Source organism: Babylonia areolata, chromosome 17 (genome assembly GCF_041734735.1).
Source record: "Babylonia areolata isolate BAREFJ2019XMU chromosome 17, ASM4173473v1, whole genome shotgun sequence".
NCBI lineage: Eukaryota > Metazoa > Mollusca > Gastropoda > Neogastropoda > Buccinidae > Babylonia > Babylonia areolata.
In genome coordinates, this window is record NC_134892.1 from 9,076,954 (window position 1) to 9,095,082 (window position 18,129).

An 18,129-nucleotide genomic window follows, 5' to 3' on the forward strand; every position below is an offset into this window, starting at 1 on the left:
AACAACAATAATGATGATGATGATGATGATACTAATAATGTTAATGGCAATAAGAACACTACTACTACTAATAATAATAATAACAATAATAATAATAATAATAATAATGATGATGATGATGATGATAATAATAATAATAACATCAATAATGATAATCATAATAATGATGATGACAATGATAACAATAATAATAATGATACATTTTTTATTGGTATTTGTATTGTATTGTATTACTCTTTTTTGTCATAACAGATTTTCTCTGTGTGAAATTTGGGCTGCTCTCCCCACGGAGAGCACGTCGCCACACTGAGAGTGCCACCTTTTTTTTTTTTCTTCTTTTTTTTCTCCTTGCAATTTTATTTGTTTTCCTATCAAAGTGGATTTTTCTACAGAATTTTGCCAGGGACAACCATTTTGTTACCGTGGGTTCTTTTACATGCGCTGAATGCATGCTGCTCATGGGACCTCGGTTTATCGTCTCATTCGAATGACTAGCGCCCAGACCACCACTCAAGTTCTAGTGGAGGGGGAGAAAGTACTTGCGACTGTGGGACTTGAACCAGTGTGCGGCTCAGATTCTCTCGCTTCCTAAGCGGACACAGTGGAGTGATGGCCTAGAGGTAATGCGTCCGCCTTGGAAGCAAGAGAATCTGAGTGCGCTGGTTCGAATCACGGTTCAGCCGCCGATATTTTCTCCCCCTCCACTAGACCTTGAGTGGTGGTCTGGACGCTAGTCATTCAGATGAGACGATAAACCGAGGTCCCGTGTGCAGCATGCATTTAGCGCACGTAAAAGAACCCACGGCAAGAAATGGTTGTCCCTGGCAAAATTCTGTAGAAAAATCCACTTCGATAGGAAAAACAAATAAAACTACACGCAGGAAAAAAATACAAAAAAATGGGTGGCGCTGTGGTGTAGCGACGCGCTCTCCCTGGGGAGAGCAGCCCGAATTTCACACAGAGAAATCTGATGTGATAAAAAGAAATACAAATACAAATACGTTACCTCTGGGTCAATTTTGTTTTATGCCCCCCCCCCCCCCCACACACACACATACTGGTGGGAGTGGACATTTTGTTTGAGTGTTGATTTTTACATTTGAGTGTTATCATTTAGGAGAGGAGTGGGGGTGGGGGTGTGTGTGGGGGGGGGGGGGGGGGGGGGAAGGGGAATGAACTGTGAGTTGGGGGAAACTGAGGTGGATGGTGGGTGGAATCTGAAATGAGTACTTAAGTACAATTGCAGAAAATTACTTTGTGGACTTTGTACAGGAGAAGTCTTTAGACTAACAAGCGACTCCGTCTGGAGAGGTGGAAGAATGGTTAAACACGCTAATAATAATAATAATATAATGATAACAATAACAATAATACATAATTTTGCTATGGCGCGATATCCAGTACCAATGCTGCTCAAAGCGCTCTTACATCATCCAGACAGATATAAACATAACGTTAAACATTCCAACAGCTCTTTGTAAAAAAAAAAAAAAAAAGAAACAAAATAGATAAATAAATAAATGTTAATAAATAACTCCAATCAAAATCTGCCAAACAAAACAAAAAATATCTCCCAGTGCAGACCTTGCTACTGGTGCCTAAACCACCCACCACAACCCCCTCTTCGGGTGTATACGCAACGCAGATGAACAACTACACACCTTTTGGGGGTATGAAGACACGAACAATACCCCCACAACCCCCGAAAACGGAGAATGGTTGCCTCTGTGGCAGGTGGAACAACCACTTACCCAACGAAGCCTTACTCATGAAACAAAATCCCTAAAAAGGGAAGTGACTGAGAGTGATGATGTGAGAGTTACCTCCCAGATGAAACGCAGGGTAGGGGGGATGGAGATACGTTCATTGTTGGCCAGCACCACTGTCCCGCTGTTGTTCAGGATAGAGTGCAGCAGCTCCATCTGGTGTGGATCACACTGAAATACAAGGGAGATTACTCTTCTCATGTTGCAGTCTTTTTCCCTTCTTTCGTTATTTTTTATTTTCAATTTTTCAATTTTTAATTTGTGTGTGTGTGTGTGTGTGTGTGTGTGTGTGTGTACACACACACAACTCTCTCTCTCTCTCTCTCTCTCTCTCTCTCTCTCACACACACATACACACAACACACACCACACCACACCACACACGGCACACACACACACACACACACACACACCACACACACACACACACACACACACACACACACACACAAACTCTCTCTCTCTCACACACACACACACACACACACACACACACACACACACACACACACACACTCAACACCCCACCTCCCCATCCAGCTGCATGATCTTCATGGTTGGCTTGGCGTTGATGTCATAGTTGATGTTGGGCGGCTGGATGCAGAACTTGCGCAGCAGCGACGTCAGCAAACCTTCCTGCCACTCTCTGAAAAAAAAAGTCACCCCCAGTCAGCACGATCAACATCAATGGTACCTCTTCTTCTTCTTCTTCTTCTGCGTTCACTCGTATGCACACGAGTGGGCTTTTTACGTGTATGACCGTTTTTACCCCGCCATGTAGGCAGCCATACTCCGTTTTCGGGGGTGTGCATGCTGGGTATGTTCTTGTTTCCATAACCCACCGAACGCTGACATGGATTACAGGATCTTTAACGTGCGTATTTGATCTTCTGCTTGCATATACACACGAAGGGGGTTCAGGCACTAGCAGGTCTGCACATATGTTGACCTGGGAGATCGTAAAAATCTCCACCCTTTACCCACCAGGCGCCGTCACCGTGATTCGAACCCGGGACCCTCAGACTGACAGTCCAACGCTTTAACCACTCGGCTATTGCGCCCGTCACTGGTACCTTACTGTGGGCACTGCGTGTGAATGATTGTGGTTGCTGTATGTGAGGTTTACGTTAACTTTAAGCATTTAAGCATGTTATATGTATGAGCTTATATCACAGGACTGACATAAGTTTACAGCTGGGCCAACAGCAAAGTGAGAGCTGTATTATCAATGGTTTCTCCAATGCAATGGGAAAAAACTTACAGCTTAGTCTTTTGTGAAAGACTATGACTCTCAAAACTAGGAGGCAAGATTGCACTGGCTCTTAGTGCTACAGCCTTGGGGGCTAGTTGGCCTTTGGGAACCATCCCAACGCCGACTGTCCTAAAACCCTCTTGGCCGAGAGAGTGGGTATGAAACTTGGGCAAGACACTCTCCACTGTAATCAAATTTTAGCCCAGATAGTCGGGACAGCAGTTACCTCCTCTGCTGTTCTGATGGTCATAGGCGAAAACGACTGACTATCATATTCGTGTCTTATATGTATTCACACTGACTGACTGTGATTTTTGTGCATTTTTTGTGTTGCATAAACCCAACACACGTGAATTTCTTTTGTTGAGATATTTTGTATTTGTACTTGTATTCTTTTTATCACAACAGATTTCTCTGTGTGAAATTCGGGCTGCTCTCCTCAGGGAGAGCGCGTCGCTACACTACAGCGCCACCCATTTTTTTGTATTTTTTTCTGCGTGCAGTTTTATTTGTTTTTCCTATCGAAGTGGACTTTTCTACAGAATTTTGCCAGGAACAACCCTTTTCTTGCCATGGGTTCTTTTACGTCCGCTAGGCGCATGCTGCAGACGGGACCTCGGTTTATCGTCTCATCCGAATGACTAGCGTCCAGACTACGACTCAAGGTCTAGTGGAGGGGGAGAAAATATCGGCGGCTGAGCCGTGATTCGAACCAGCGCGCTCAGATTCTCTCGCTTCCTAGGCGGACGCGTTACCTCTAGGCCATCACTCCACATAATAATAAAGTATTGTGCAATCTGTTTTTTTCTTCCTTCTTCTCCATTCATGGACTATGACTCCGTCCTTCACTGGTCTGTACATGTGGGCTTTTTATATACACAACTGTTTTTGCCCTGCCATACTCTGTTTTCAGGGGCATGCATGCTGCCATCTAGGCAACCATACTCTGTTTTCAGGGGTGTGCATGCTGGGTAGAAAGAACAAAAAGAAGAAGAAGACGAAGAGGAACTTTAAGAGGATCAATAATAATAAAATAAAATAAATTAAAGCAGGGAAATTAAATCATGAGACTACAGGATATGACTCACTTTGTTTTGGGGACAACATATCCCATGAGCTTTTGAAAAGAACAAGAAAGAACAAGAACAAGAAAGGAAGTGAAGAAGAAGAAGAAGGCAGCGGGGGAGGAGGAGAAGGTGGTGGTGGAGGAGGAGGAGGAAGTGGAAGAGAAGAAGAAAGAAGAAGAAGAAAGAAGAAGAACAAGAAAGGAAATGAAGAAGAAGAAGGCAGCGGGGAAGCAGGAGAAGGTGGTGGTGGAGAAGGAGGAGGCAGTGCAAGAGAAGAAGAAAGAAGAAGAAGAAGAAAGAAAGATAGAAAGAACAATAACAACAACAACATCAACAACAACTGTAAGAGAATTGTCATTTCAAAAGAAAAAAGGAGAAGGCATGGAAATAAAGGCATACAGGATAAGACACACTTTTTTTTTAAAGTAGTTTTGATTTGATTTGATTTGTCTCTAAAATCATTCTGCTTCCCCCCCCCCCGCACCCCCCCCGCCCCCATCCCCCATACTCCCTGAACCTGAACACCCCAGTGGTGCCCATGCTGCAAGCCAGCAAGGAGCACTTCGGCACGGTCCTGGACCAGATCCCCCACTGCCTTCTTCTTCTTCTTCATCTCCTTTCTTTTAAACAAAACTTAAATCAATCATTTTCTGTATGTAACACACACACACACACACACACACACACACACACACACACACACACTTACTCGCATGCGTACACAGTAATTTCCCCCCTCCTCCCACTCGATTTTTTTCCTACCCTCGTCTAATATCACTGACAATGAAAAGACGTTAAACTAAAGAACGAACAATACAGAACGTGATTCACTTTGTCTTGGGGTCCACGTATCCCATGAGCTCCTGAGACTCCACAGCCTTGGTGAAGACGCTCTGGATGTTGATGACCTTGCCGCGCTCCTTCTCAGCCACGGCGAACGTCTTGATGCACTCGCTCTTCCCACAGCCTGACGGGCCCACGACCAGAATCTGCCCGAAAAAATCGAACTGTGAACACCAACCGGGCTGCTGTGAGCGCTTAACATGTATTAACGTTTTGGGTTTTTTTCAGTTTTAGCTTCGAGGATCTGACAACGAATGCTGACTGATCCAAAAACGTGACATTATATCACGTATGTTGGTAGTGGGGTTGGGGTGAAGGGGGTTGTGGGGGACATAAATGGTGTGTGCGTACATGCGTGTGTGCGTGCGTGCGTACATACGCAATAACAACACCAACAACAACAACAAACAACAACAACACCCTACAAGTCACGTTCACAACCATACTCTCCGCCTCAGAGGATTCGAGCCCCACCACCACCCACCGTCTGATGAGCAGCATTCAGCTGGGCCAGCTGCATGACCCTGGCCTGGAAGGCCGCCCCAGGCAGGAGGCCAAGGTCACCGGTGGCCACAGCGATGGCGTCTTGCATGTTGTCGAGCACCTGCTTGCCGATCTGGTCCAGGACCGTGCCGAAGTGCTCCTTGCTGGCGTGCAGCATGGGCACCACTGGGGTGTTCAGGTTCAGGGAGTCTGGGGGGGGGGGGGGGGGGGGGAGGGGGAAGCAGAATGATTTTAGAGACAAATCAAATCAAATCAAAACTACTTTATCCACATGGAAATTAACTTGTGCAATCACAGGCTCATCATATAAAAAAAACGAATGCAGCATGGTTTCAGAATCAGTGGAAAAGCAGGATTATTTTAGAGTCAGTGGCTGCTTTCTGTTCAATGAAGGACGTCAGTGACGTTTTTGGGTCAGGGCTACTTTCTGTTCGATGAAGGATGTTTCAATGTCAGCGACGCTTTTGGGGTCAGCGCTCTTTTCTGTTCAATGAAGTTTATATCCAGGTTCAGTGAGTCTGAAAAAAGCAAGATGATTTTAGAGCAAGTGGAAAAGCAGGATGATATTTAGAGTCAGTGGAAAAGCAGGATGATTTTAGAGTCAGTGGAAAGTCAGTGGAAAAGCAGGATGATTTTAGAGTCAGCGGAAAGTCAGTGGAAAAGCAGGATGATTTTGGAGTCAGTGGAAAGTCCGTGGAAAAGCAGAATGATGTTAGAGTCAGTGGAAAGGCATGATGATTTTAGAGTCAGTGGAAAAGCAGGATGATTTTATTAGTCAGAGGAAAAGCAGGGTTATTTTGAAAAGCAGGATGATTTTATTAGAGTCGGTGGAAAAGCAGGATGATTTTATCAGTCAGAGGAAAAGCAGGATGATTTTATTAGTCAGAGGAAAAGCAGGGTTATTTTGAAAAGCAGGATGATTTTAATGTCAATGGAAAAGCAGGATGATTTTATCGGTCAGAGGAAAAGCAGGATGATTTTATTACAGTCAGTGGAAAAGCAGGATGATTTTAGAGTCAGTGGAAAAGCAGGATGATTTTAGAGTCAGTGGAAAAGCAGGATGATTGTATTCGAGTCAGTGGAAAAGCGGGATGATTTCAGAGTGGAAAAGCAGGATGATTTTAGAGTCAGTGGAAAAGCAGGATGATTTTAGAGTCAGTGGAAAAGCAGGATGATTGTATTCGAGTCAGTGGAAAAGCGGGATGATTTCAGAGTGGAAAAGCAGGATGATTTTAGAGTCAGTGGAAAAGCAGGATGATTGTATTCGAGTCAGTGGAAAAGCGGGATGATTTCAGAGTGGAAAAGCAGGATGATTTTAGAGTCAGTGGAAAAGCGGGATGATTTCAGAGTGGAAAAGCAGGATGATTTCAGAGTGGAAAAGCAGGATGATTTCAGAGACAGTGAAAAGCAGAATGAGTTCAGAGTCAGCGGAAAAGCAGGATGATTTTATTAGAGTCAGTGGAAAAGCAATGGAAAAGTAGGATGATTTTAGAGTCAGTGGGAAAGCAGGATGATTTTAGAGCAGGATGATTTTAGAGTCAGTGGGAAAGCAGGGTGATTTTAGAGTCAGTGGAAAAACAAGATGATTTTAGAGTCAGCGGAAAAGCAGGATGATTTTATTAGAGTCGGTGGAAAAGCAGTGGAAAAGCAGGCTCACTGTATTCGAGTCAGAGGAAAAGCAGGATGATTTCAGAGTGGAAAAGCAGGATGAGTTCAGAGTCAGCGGAAAAGCAGGATGATTTTATTAGAGTCAGCGGAAAAGCAGGATGATTTTATTAGAGTCAGTGGAAAAGCAATGGAAAAGTAGGATGATTTTAGAGTCAGTGGGAAAACAGGATGATTTTAAAAGTCAGTGGAAAGTCAGTGGAAAAGCAAGATGATTTTAGAGTCAGCGGAAAAGCAGGATGATTTCAGAGTGGAAAAGCAGGATGATTTCAGAGTGGAAAAGCAGGATGATTTTAGAGTCAGCGGAAAAGCAGGATGATTTTATTAGAGTCGGTGGAAAAGCGGTAAAGCGAGGATGACTCTTTTTAGTTCAGCGCGGAAAAGGTGAGATGATTTTATTATGTCACGAAAGTCAGCCGCTGTGTGAATTTGTGTAGTACGAAAAGAAAAAGCAGTAAGATTGTTTATGTCAGGTCGGTGGTAGAAACAGAAATATCCAGTCATGCATAAAAGAGTGTGGTTCAACAGCAGGGAAAACAATGTTTCAATCAGTAAAAGCCAGGATATATTTAGAGTTGAAATGGGAGTTGCAGTCCCGATCAGAGGAAAAGCGAAGAATTCAGTAGTGGAAACAGGATGTTTTGAGTCAGTGTCGTGAAAAGCAGGTGTGTATCGATCTGGAATATGTGGGATGATTTATTGATCAATGTTTTGTCAGTAAAAGCCGGAATGTATGTCCTCGTCAGTATGCACAGCGATATTCAGAGTGCAAAAGCAGATATTTTAATGACAGTCTCTATTTCTACATGTAAGCAACAGGATGTCAGAGACTTATGAAAGCATAATATTACTAGATCAGCTGAAAACAGGATCACCACGAATTTTGAGAGTTCTGTGTGTAAAAGCATGTGAATAGTAGCGTGATGGTGTTGTGTCATGCAAAGCAGATGATTTAAGATCAGGAATTTTAGAGTTAAGAAGCGTGTATTTTCCCAAGCACGGAAAAACAAAAAAAAATGAAATGTATGAGAACAAAAAGACAGCAAGATTTATAGAGTCTGGTTCACAAACCACATGATGAAACAGCACACTGTAATGCCGATGTCAAGAAAAGCATGAGCAAATTTCAGAGTGAAAGCATCATTTCAGAACATGCTAAAAACCAGAGATATTATACCAACAGATCAGCCGAAAATCAAATGATTACAAGTCATGCAAAAACCAAATGGAAAACAGACATTAAGACCATGAAAACAAAATATAAAAGCACAGGACAAGCCATGAACACACACAGATTCAGATCACACACACAAAAAAAAAAAAGAACACGAATATTTCAGAGTATGATTTTAGAGTCAGTGGGAAAGCGGATGATTTTAGAGTCAGTGGAAATGCTGTGGAAAAGCAGGATAATTTTAGAGTCAGTTGACGGGCGCAATAGCCGAGTGGTTAAAGCGTTGGACTCTGACGGTCCTAGGTTTGAATCTCGGTAACGGCGACTAGTGGGTAAAGGGTGGAGATGTTTCCGATTTTCCATGTCAAAATATGTGCAGACCTGCTTGTGCCTGAACCCCCTTCGTGTGTGTACGCAAACAGAAGGTCAAATACGCACGTTAAAGATCCTGTATTCCATGTCAGCGTTCGGTGGGTTATGGAAACAAGAACATATCCAGCGGCATGCATACCCCCAAAAACGGAGTGTGGCTGCCAACATGGCAGGGTAAAAACAGTCATACATCTAAAAGCCCACTCGTGTACATACGAGTGAACATGGGAGTTGCAGCCCACGAACAAAGAAGAAGAAGAAGAAATCAGTTAGTCTGAAACAGGAATGTTTTGGGTCAGTGATCTGTCTGCTCAACTTGCTCAGGTCCTGTGAATCTGATACTGGAATATTGTGGGTCAATGATCTTTTTGTTCAATGTTTCTGTTCAGGTTTAGCAAGCCTGGAACTGGGTTACTGGTCCTTCTGTTCAGTCATGCTCAGGTTCTCAGGTTGAGCAAGCATACACTAGCTCTCTCCCCTTAACTCTCGTTCTCTTCTCTTCTACCATGTAATGCTAAAGGTGTGGAGAAATGCATAATGATGGCATTTTTACTACTAGAATACATGCATGAACACACCTGAGAATCAACCACGAAGTTTTGAGAGTATCTGTGTGTATACGAGTGTGTGTATGTGCGTGCGTGCATGCGCGTGTGTGTGTCTTGCACTAAATGCCACCATAAGCATTTCAAGTATTACGGAATCTTTCAAAATTGAAGTTTAAGAATTTTCTTCTTTTTTTTCCCCCAACAACGGAAAAACAAAGGAAATAAAATGCAATGGTACTGAGAACTAAAGAAAGGAAAATGCAAGATTTATGACTGTTATCTCTGGTTTCACACCAACCTACACATGTATGTAGACACCACATCTGTATGACACGTGCACACAGACACATGTACACAAAACATGCATGAGCACAATTATATGCATGCATCCACTTATGCATGCAAACATATTGGCTTAAACACACAGAGAAATATACATACCACACACTGATCATGCACACACCAAATCAAAACACACACATGTGCATGCACACACACACACACACACACACACACACACACACACACACACACACACACAGACCATGTAAACACAAATATCCATACACACACACACACACACACACACACACACACACACACACACACACACACACACACACACAAATTCATCCATGCACATACCCTTACTCACAAGATAACTAACATGAATACCACTGTTGACACAGTAATCATGTTATAATTACATACTACCTACATTTCAAAGAACAAATCTCTGACTATTTTATGGGCTTTACAATCAGTGTATTAATGTATGTACGATAATCAGTTGTTTCCGACAAATAATATCATCCGGACAGCAGAGGAAGCAAAAAATGCCCCGATTATCTGGCCATAATTTTATCGTAGTGGAGAGTGTATTGCCCAAGGTGCAACCCCACTCTCTTGGCTAAGAGGGGTTTTTACAACAGTCAGTTTTTGGGGATGGTTCCCAAAGGCCAACAAGCCCCTAAGGCTGCTGCAACATTAAGAGCCAGTGCAATCTTGCCGCTTCATTTGAGAGTCATTGTCCACCACAATAATCAGCATTAATTAAACTGTCAACGACCCTCCCTGTGACATTGATGATCCATGCAATAACATTCTGCGAAGAGGTCTATGTCTCCCTGTGACATTGATGATCCATGCAATAACATTCTGCGAAGAGGTCTATGTCTCCCTGTGACATTGATGATCCATGCAATAACATTCTGCGAAGAGGTCTATGTTCTGATGTCATTTTCTCATGCAGTGGGGAATGAAGCTTTGGGGTGTTAGAGTTTTCAGTTTCAGTTTCAGTAGCTCAAGGAGGCGTCACTGCGTTCGGACAAATCCATATACGCTACACCACATCTGCCAAGCAGATGCCTGACCAACAGCGTAACCCAACGCGCTTAGTCAGGCCTTGAGGGAAAAAAAAAGAAAAAAAAGGTGAATAAATAATAGATACGCCTTTGTTCTGAAGCTTGCTTGAACAATTTTCTCAATCAATCGTTATACACATCAATCATCAATGGAAGAAACCATGAACAAATGCTAGTTCTTCATGCATGACATACTAAAACGATACAGAGTCATTACATTCAAACTTACCAACCACAAAGAGAAACCAGTCCGAATCTATCCGAGCTTTGCAACAACAACAAAAAAACGAATCCAAAAAAAAAAAAAAAAGTTAATCATTCAGATATGAGTGGAAAGATTTGTGATGCGTGTCTTTGTTGTTTGTGATTTGTGTGTTTGGCAACAGGTAATTGTCTGTGAAATTATCCAGCTATCGCTAAACAATATTAAATAATTTGTGTGTTTAAGCAGTAGCTTTAACACACTAGTTCTAGTCTAACAGACAAGACCCAATCATGTTGTTTCGTCTTCAGCAACAGCAACTAATGCAAATAACAATAATATTTATGCATACTGCTCTGACACATAATATTACTATCAATGAAGTTGAACCAATATAAAAACAGACTTTGTTCTTGTCTGTGCAGTCTTGGTAAGGTTGAAGGTAGCTTCAAAACATCCTACAGTAAACATGAACAAAGCAACCTGTAGGCATATGTGAAATGAAGGCATACTCAAAAACAGACACACATATACACACCCACTAATACATACTTGAAATATGCACAAATGGGTGCACACACATAGACACACACCTGTATATACGTGCACACACGTATCCACACATGTTCATCATACAACACACAAAACACCAAACATATGCAAACACAAATCCACACTCATGCATAAGCAAAACTTAAGCATGATCACATATGCTTGCATACACACGTTATGGAAAAACACAAAGTCTACAAATAAAAGTGTGTGCATACATGCGGATCTCACACACACACACACACAAACACACACACACATACAGTCACACATACACACACACATACATACATACACCCCCCACCAACTCCTACCCCTACTCCTACCCCCATGCTCCCTCTCCAACACACAACACTTTATGACACCCAACACACACACATACAACCCACCCCATCCCCCACCCAACTCCTAACCTTCCCCCTGCCCCCCCCAACCCCCCAACACACACACACACGTCCCCACACCCCCTCACCCTTGCCTTTCAACGACCTCTGCGACACATTGCTCTTGGAGGACTTGATCTGCATCTCCGACTATCACACCCCCTCCCCCACACACCACCCTCTACAACACCCTCCCCTCGAGCCCCCCCCCCCCATCCTCCACACCCTCCCAACTCCTACCCGTAACCTCCCCCCTCCACCTCCCTCACCAACACACACACACACGTATCCCCATCCCTCCTCCTCAGTTTCAGTTTCAGTAGCTCAAGGAGGCGTCACTGCGTTCGGACAAATCCATATACGCTACACCACATCTGCCAAGCAGATGCCTGACCAGCAGCGTAACCCAACGCGCTTATTCAGGCCTTGAGAAAAAATAAATAAATAAATTAAATTAAATTAAATTAAATTAAATTTTTAAAAAATAAAATAAAATAAAATAAAATAAAAATAAATAAATAAATATATTAAAAAAAGAACTACTACTACTAATAATAATATGTATAAGGCGCAAAAACCTGATGACGTCAACTATAGGCGTACCAAAAAAATAATATAATAAAATAAAATAAATAACTTTCAAAGACCTCTGTGACAGCGTTCTTAGAGGACTTGCATCTCCGACTATCGCGCCTCTCCCTCACACACCACTCTCAACGACACCACCCACCACACACACACAAACACACACACACACACACACACCCCTCCTCCTCACCTTTCAAAGACCTCTGCGACTCGGCGCTCTTGGACGACTTGATGCGCAGCTCCGACTTGATAGTCTGCAGGGAGTCGGTGGGGTGGATGGTGGAGGTGCTGAGACCCCCACCCCCCGCCTCCTCTCCCCCGCCGAACACCATGGGCACGTCCACGTGTGGCCAGAGGTCCTGCACCAGGGTGGCGAAGAGGCTGGCGTCGCGGGCGTTCATGCGTGGCACGAAGGTGTCACGGAGGGCAGTCACCAGGGAGGACTCTTCGCCCACCTTTTTGGCAGCGTCCGATTCTGGGAGAGAAGATGGACAGACAGCTTACATGAAGAAGTATATATACTTCTTTTATATATATATATATATATATATATATAAAAGAAGAAATTAATAATAAATCTGCTCTAATTAATGGAGAGAGTGCCATCACCTGGGAGGAATCGTCGCTCACCTTCTTGGCCACGTCTGATATTCTCCAATCACTGACACTCACCCTCTCCATTTTAGATTTTGTACTCTATCTTTTCCACATTCTGTTCTCTCTCTGTCGGTCTGTCTGTCTGTCTCTTCCTTTCTTAGTCCCCTGCCCCTTGCCCCCACCCCCACCCCCCCCACCCCTCCACCTCAACCGCCCCCCTTTTATATACAGAAATGTCGATTTCTAATTAATAATAAATAATAGATAAATACATTAAAAAAATAACTACTACCACTACTAGTAATATGTATAAGGCGCAAAAAACATGATGAAGTCAACTATAAGAGTACATAAATAAATAAATAAATAAATAATAATTATAATATAAAAAAGTAGTAGTAATAGTTCACTGTGTTAACATACTAGCTGCTCTCCCTGGGGAAGAACACATCACCACAAGGCAGTCCCACCGCTTCCTTTTCGTTTACCTGTCTGCATGTTTTATTGTGTTCCAATCAAAATCGACATTTGAAAATAAATTTTTGAAGCGTACAATTCCTCTACTTTAAAGAAGAAAAAAAACCAATGGCTGCTTACCTCTCTGTTTTTCTGAGGTCTCGCTTTCATGCTTCTCCATGTCCGAACCAATCTTTGCTGCCTCTGTCAAATATAACGATGTCTAATGTCAAGAATTTCACCCAGAGGCAAAGAATGAAACACAGCATATTCATAGAAACATGCACACACACACACACACACACACACACACACACACTCATATCCAAACCAAACCACATTCACTAAAAATCCGTCTACTATCACTCTTAGTGAGCAGACGTAAAATGGTTGAACAACGCATAAACATACACTGGCACACACATCTTCCCACAAACCCATCCACACACACTCCCACATCCACCCCCCCCCCCAATACCCCCTCCCCCCCCCTCCCCCCACACACACACACACAAACATATACGTATACATACAAATCTACGTCCCCACCACAGCCATCCCACACACCCACCCATTCAACCCTCACACAGATGTATCAACGCCCTCCCTCACACCTACACACTCACCTACCCCCACTTCCTTCCAACACGCATGCAACCACCCTTTCCACACATGCGCACGCACACACACACACGCACGCATGCAAGCACACACACACACATACACACATACACAAACACATACACGCTCACACACACACATACACCCTTTTCCTACATCTCACACATCCCACACCCACCTTTGTCCTCAATGCCCAGCCTGTCCACCATGTATTTTGTATTACTCTTTTTTGTCACAACAGATTCCTCTGTGAGCACCAGCCTCAGCAACCACCCCTTTCACACACACACACACACACACACACACACACACACACAAGCTCACACACACACAAATCCCCCTACCCACTCCCCCCACACACACCTTTGTCATCAATGCCCAGCCTGTCCACCATGTGAGCACCGGCTTCGGCGACCACCCCCTTCAGGGAGTGGAGACTCCATCCGTAGAAACTGCCGCTGCTCTCCTGGCCTGAAACACACACACACACACACACACACACACACGCACTTTTGTATTCCCCAGAAATTTGTAACATCCATAGTTGAGGTCATAAGCCACTCTGTTGTGAGACACTGTCACTGTCACTGGTCCAACAACCTGGTTTGTTTGTGTTGTCGTAGGGGCACTGCACTGCTGAACGCATCACCAACATTCTCTTATTTCTGGTGGTTGCAGGAAAAGGTCTGTGGTGGGTAGCTTGCTGTCAGTTTTGTTGTTGTTGTTGTTGTTGTTGTTGTTGTTTTTTACCGATAGTATAACTGATGTCCTTCTACCAAATGCCCCACCACCCCACCATTTGCTGTGCTGTTTGTGTGCGTTGTTTATTCATTGAGATGGGATGGGACAGGATAGGATAAGATAGGGTGGAATGGGATGGAATCGGATAGAATAGGATGGGATGTGGTGAGGTGTGATGGGATGGGATGGGATAGGATAGGATAGGATAGGATAAGATTGGATGGAATCAGATAGAATAGGATGGGATGGGATAGGATAGGATAAGATTGGATGGAATGGGATGGAATCGGATAGAACAAGATGGGATGTGATAAGATGGGATGGGATGGGATATGATAGGATAAGATTGGACAGGATAAGATTGGATGGAATCAGATAGAATAGGATGGGATGGGATAGGATAAGATTGGATGGAATGGGATGGAATCGGATAGAATAGGATGGGATGTGATAAGGTGAGATGGAATGGGACAGGATAGGATCCAATGGGACAGGATAAGGTGGGATGGGATGGAGTAGGATAGGATGGTATGGGATAGGATAAGATGGGGTGGGATAGGACAGGGCAGAATAAGATGGGGTGGGATATGACAGGGTAGAATAAAATGGGATGTGATTAGATAAGATACGATGGGATAGGACAGGATAAGATCAGAGGGGATAGGATGGGATGGGATGAGACAGGATAAGATCAGATGGGACAGGATAAGATGGGATGGGATGGGACAGGATAAGATCAGATGGGACAGGATAAGATGGGATGGGACTGGATAAGATCAGATGGGACAGGATAAGATCAGATGGGTCAGGATAAGATCAGATGGGACTGGATAAGATGGGATGGGATAGGATAAGATCAGATGGGATAGGATAAGATGGGATGGGACAGGATAAGATGGGATGGGACAGGATAAGATCAGATGGGACAGGATAAGATGGGATGGGACAGGATAAGATGGGATGGGACAGGATAAGATCAGATGGGACAGGATAAGATGGGATGGGACAGGATAAGATCAGATGGGACAGGATAAGATGGGATGGGATAGGATAAGATGGGATGGGATAGGATAAGATCAGATGGGACAGGAACAGGACAGGATAGGAATGGATGGATAAGATAGGGGTTGAGAAATGATAAGATGGGATGGTATGGTACAAAATGTGTAGGAATAGAATGGGATGGTAAAAAAACAGAATCACGCAATAAAAAACTGACTCAAAGCCTTACCCAGGATAGCTTTGTCAGAGATGTAGGCGTTGGTGCCAAACATACGACGACACATGTCATACAGCTGTTTCGTCTTCTGCGCCAACTCACGTCCATGCACAAAACCTGGGTAACAGATGAAAACAATCACATTTCAGTTCCTTCCACACAAAACTTGAAACAGTTTTATTCTGTTATTAATACCCACGTGCAGTCAGCTGACTTGTAAATATTTAACAACAACAAACGTGCATCTAACCTTTTTTTTTTCAAGTTTATATCTTTCAAATCTGTTCTTTCAGAAACTGAAATCATTGGTACAAAATCAAAATATCTTTAAAAAAAAAAAAAAAAAGAACAAAAACAACAGTTCATGAGATCAATGTGATGATAGTTTTCTTTTTTGTTTTGTTTGTTTTTGCTTGCACCGTTGCAGTGGCATTGCTCCTTTGCTACTCATTCCGAGTTCCCCCCCTCCCCCAACACACACACACACACACACACACACACACACACACACACAGCCACACCCAGGTTTATCCATCACAGTTCTTCATACGATCAATGTTAACAACCGCTTTCATTGCCAATCACAAGTGCAAAAATGCACTCCATATGTGGAGTGATGGCCTAGAGGTAACACGTCCGCCTAGGAAATGAGAGAATCTGAGCGCGCTGGTTCGAATCACAGCTCAGCCGCCGATATTTTCTCCCCCTCCACTAGACCTTGAGTGGTGGTCTGGACGCTAGTCATTCGGATGAGACGATAAACCGAGGTCCTGTGTGCAGCATGCACTTAGCGCACGTAAAAGAACCCACGGCAACAAAAGGGCTGTTCCTGGCAAAATTCTGTAGAAAAATCCACTTTGATAAAAAAATAAATAAATAAAACGGCACGCAGGAAAAAAAACCCAAAAAATGGGTGGCGCTGTAGTGTAGCGACGTGCTCACCCTGGGGAGAGCAGCCCGAATTTCACACAGAGAAATCTGTTGTGATAAAAAGAAATACAAATACAAATACATAGTCCAGATTTGAAAAACAGCTCATTTCAATGTGAAAGAATCATAAGCTATCCAACCCAACCTCCCCCTACCTCCCACCCCCCAAACACCCACAAACCTTGACTGAACAGCATGACCTCAAGAGACAGCTGGAAGTCAAGCGTCATCACCGACACCACGCGGAACAGCTCTCGGACGCCGTCCGGCAGGCGGCTGGTGGCCGCTGGGTACAGCAACGGACGCTCGGGGTCGCAGGCCGTGACCGGAATGGCGGAGTCCATAAGCGCGAAGATGGCGCCATGGGGACTGAGCTGTACGTCATCCGACTGCAGGTGGACGGCTGCCTTGCTCTGGCGGAGCGCGTCGACGACGGTGGACATGAGCTGGGTGAAGACGGAGAGCACAGGCAGCTGCAGGTTGACCACGTCCACGAAGGAGACCCAGCACCCTGTTTGTGGAGGGGGGAGTGGTTGTTATTATTATTATCATCATTATTATCATTAGTTGTAATAGTAGTGGTAGTAGTAATACTAGTAGTAGTAACAGTAGTAGAAGTAGGCTGGACATGTCCACAAAGGAGACCCAACACCCTGTTTGTGGAGGGGGGAGTGGTTGTTATTATTATTATCATCATTATTATCATTAGTTGTAATAGTAGTGGTAGTAGTAGTAATAGTAGTAGTAGTAGTAATAGTAGTAACAGTAGTAGAAGTAGGCTGGCCATGTCCACAAAGGAGACCCAGCACCCTGTTTGTGGAGGGGGGAGTGGTTGTTATTATTATTATCATCATTATTATCATTAGTTGTAGTAGTAGTAGTAGTAGTAGTAACAGTAGTAGAAGTCGGCTGGCTATGTCCACAAAGAAGACCCAACACCCTGTTTGTGGTGAGATGATGATGTTTGTTGTTATTACGATTATCATTATCATTAGTAGTAGTAGTAGTAATAGTAGTAGTAGTAGGTTGGTCACATCCTCGAACAGGACCCAGCACCCTGTTGGGGGATGTTGTTAGTAGAAGTAGTAGTAGTTGTTGTTGTTGTTGTTGTTGTTACTGTAGTAAGATTCAAACACTCGACTGTTGGCCGCCATTCCTTCTCTGTCTCTGGACCTTGCAATTGGAATGAACTTCCTCTTTCGCCTCGTCAAGTCTCCACACTCAGCTCTTTCAAGTCTGGCCTTAAAACCCACCTCTTCCCAAAATAGCCTCCCTTCCCTGCCTC

The 18,129-nt window shown here is 43.7% G+C and overlaps 1 protein-coding gene across 4 annotated transcripts in view; it reads right to left on the bottom strand.

The window, feature by feature from the left end:
* LOC143291635 (uncharacterized) overlaps positions 1–18,129 on the bottom strand; it is a 171,379-nt gene that overhangs the window by 82,211 nt on the left and 71,039 nt on the right. For all 4 annotated transcript variants that reach the window (XM_076601603.1, XM_076601604.1, XM_076601602.1 and 1 more), the window contains 9 exons: positions 17,026–17,355; positions 15,927–16,031; positions 14,318–14,425; positions 13,475–13,537; positions 12,471–12,755; positions 5,413–5,621; positions 4,917–5,074; positions 2,295–2,412; positions 1,824–1,937 (listed from right to left, as the gene is read on the bottom strand). In XM_076601603.1, coding sequence (XP_076457718.1) covers positions 1,824–1,937; positions 2,295–2,412; positions 4,917–5,074; positions 5,413–5,621; positions 12,471–12,755; positions 13,475–13,537; positions 14,318–14,425; positions 15,927–16,031; positions 17,026–17,355 — 1,490 coding nt within the window. The remainder of the gene's footprint in view (positions 1–1,823; positions 1,938–2,294; positions 2,413–4,916; positions 5,075–5,412; positions 5,622–12,470; positions 12,756–13,474; positions 13,538–14,317; positions 14,426–15,926; positions 16,032–17,025; positions 17,356–18,129) is intronic.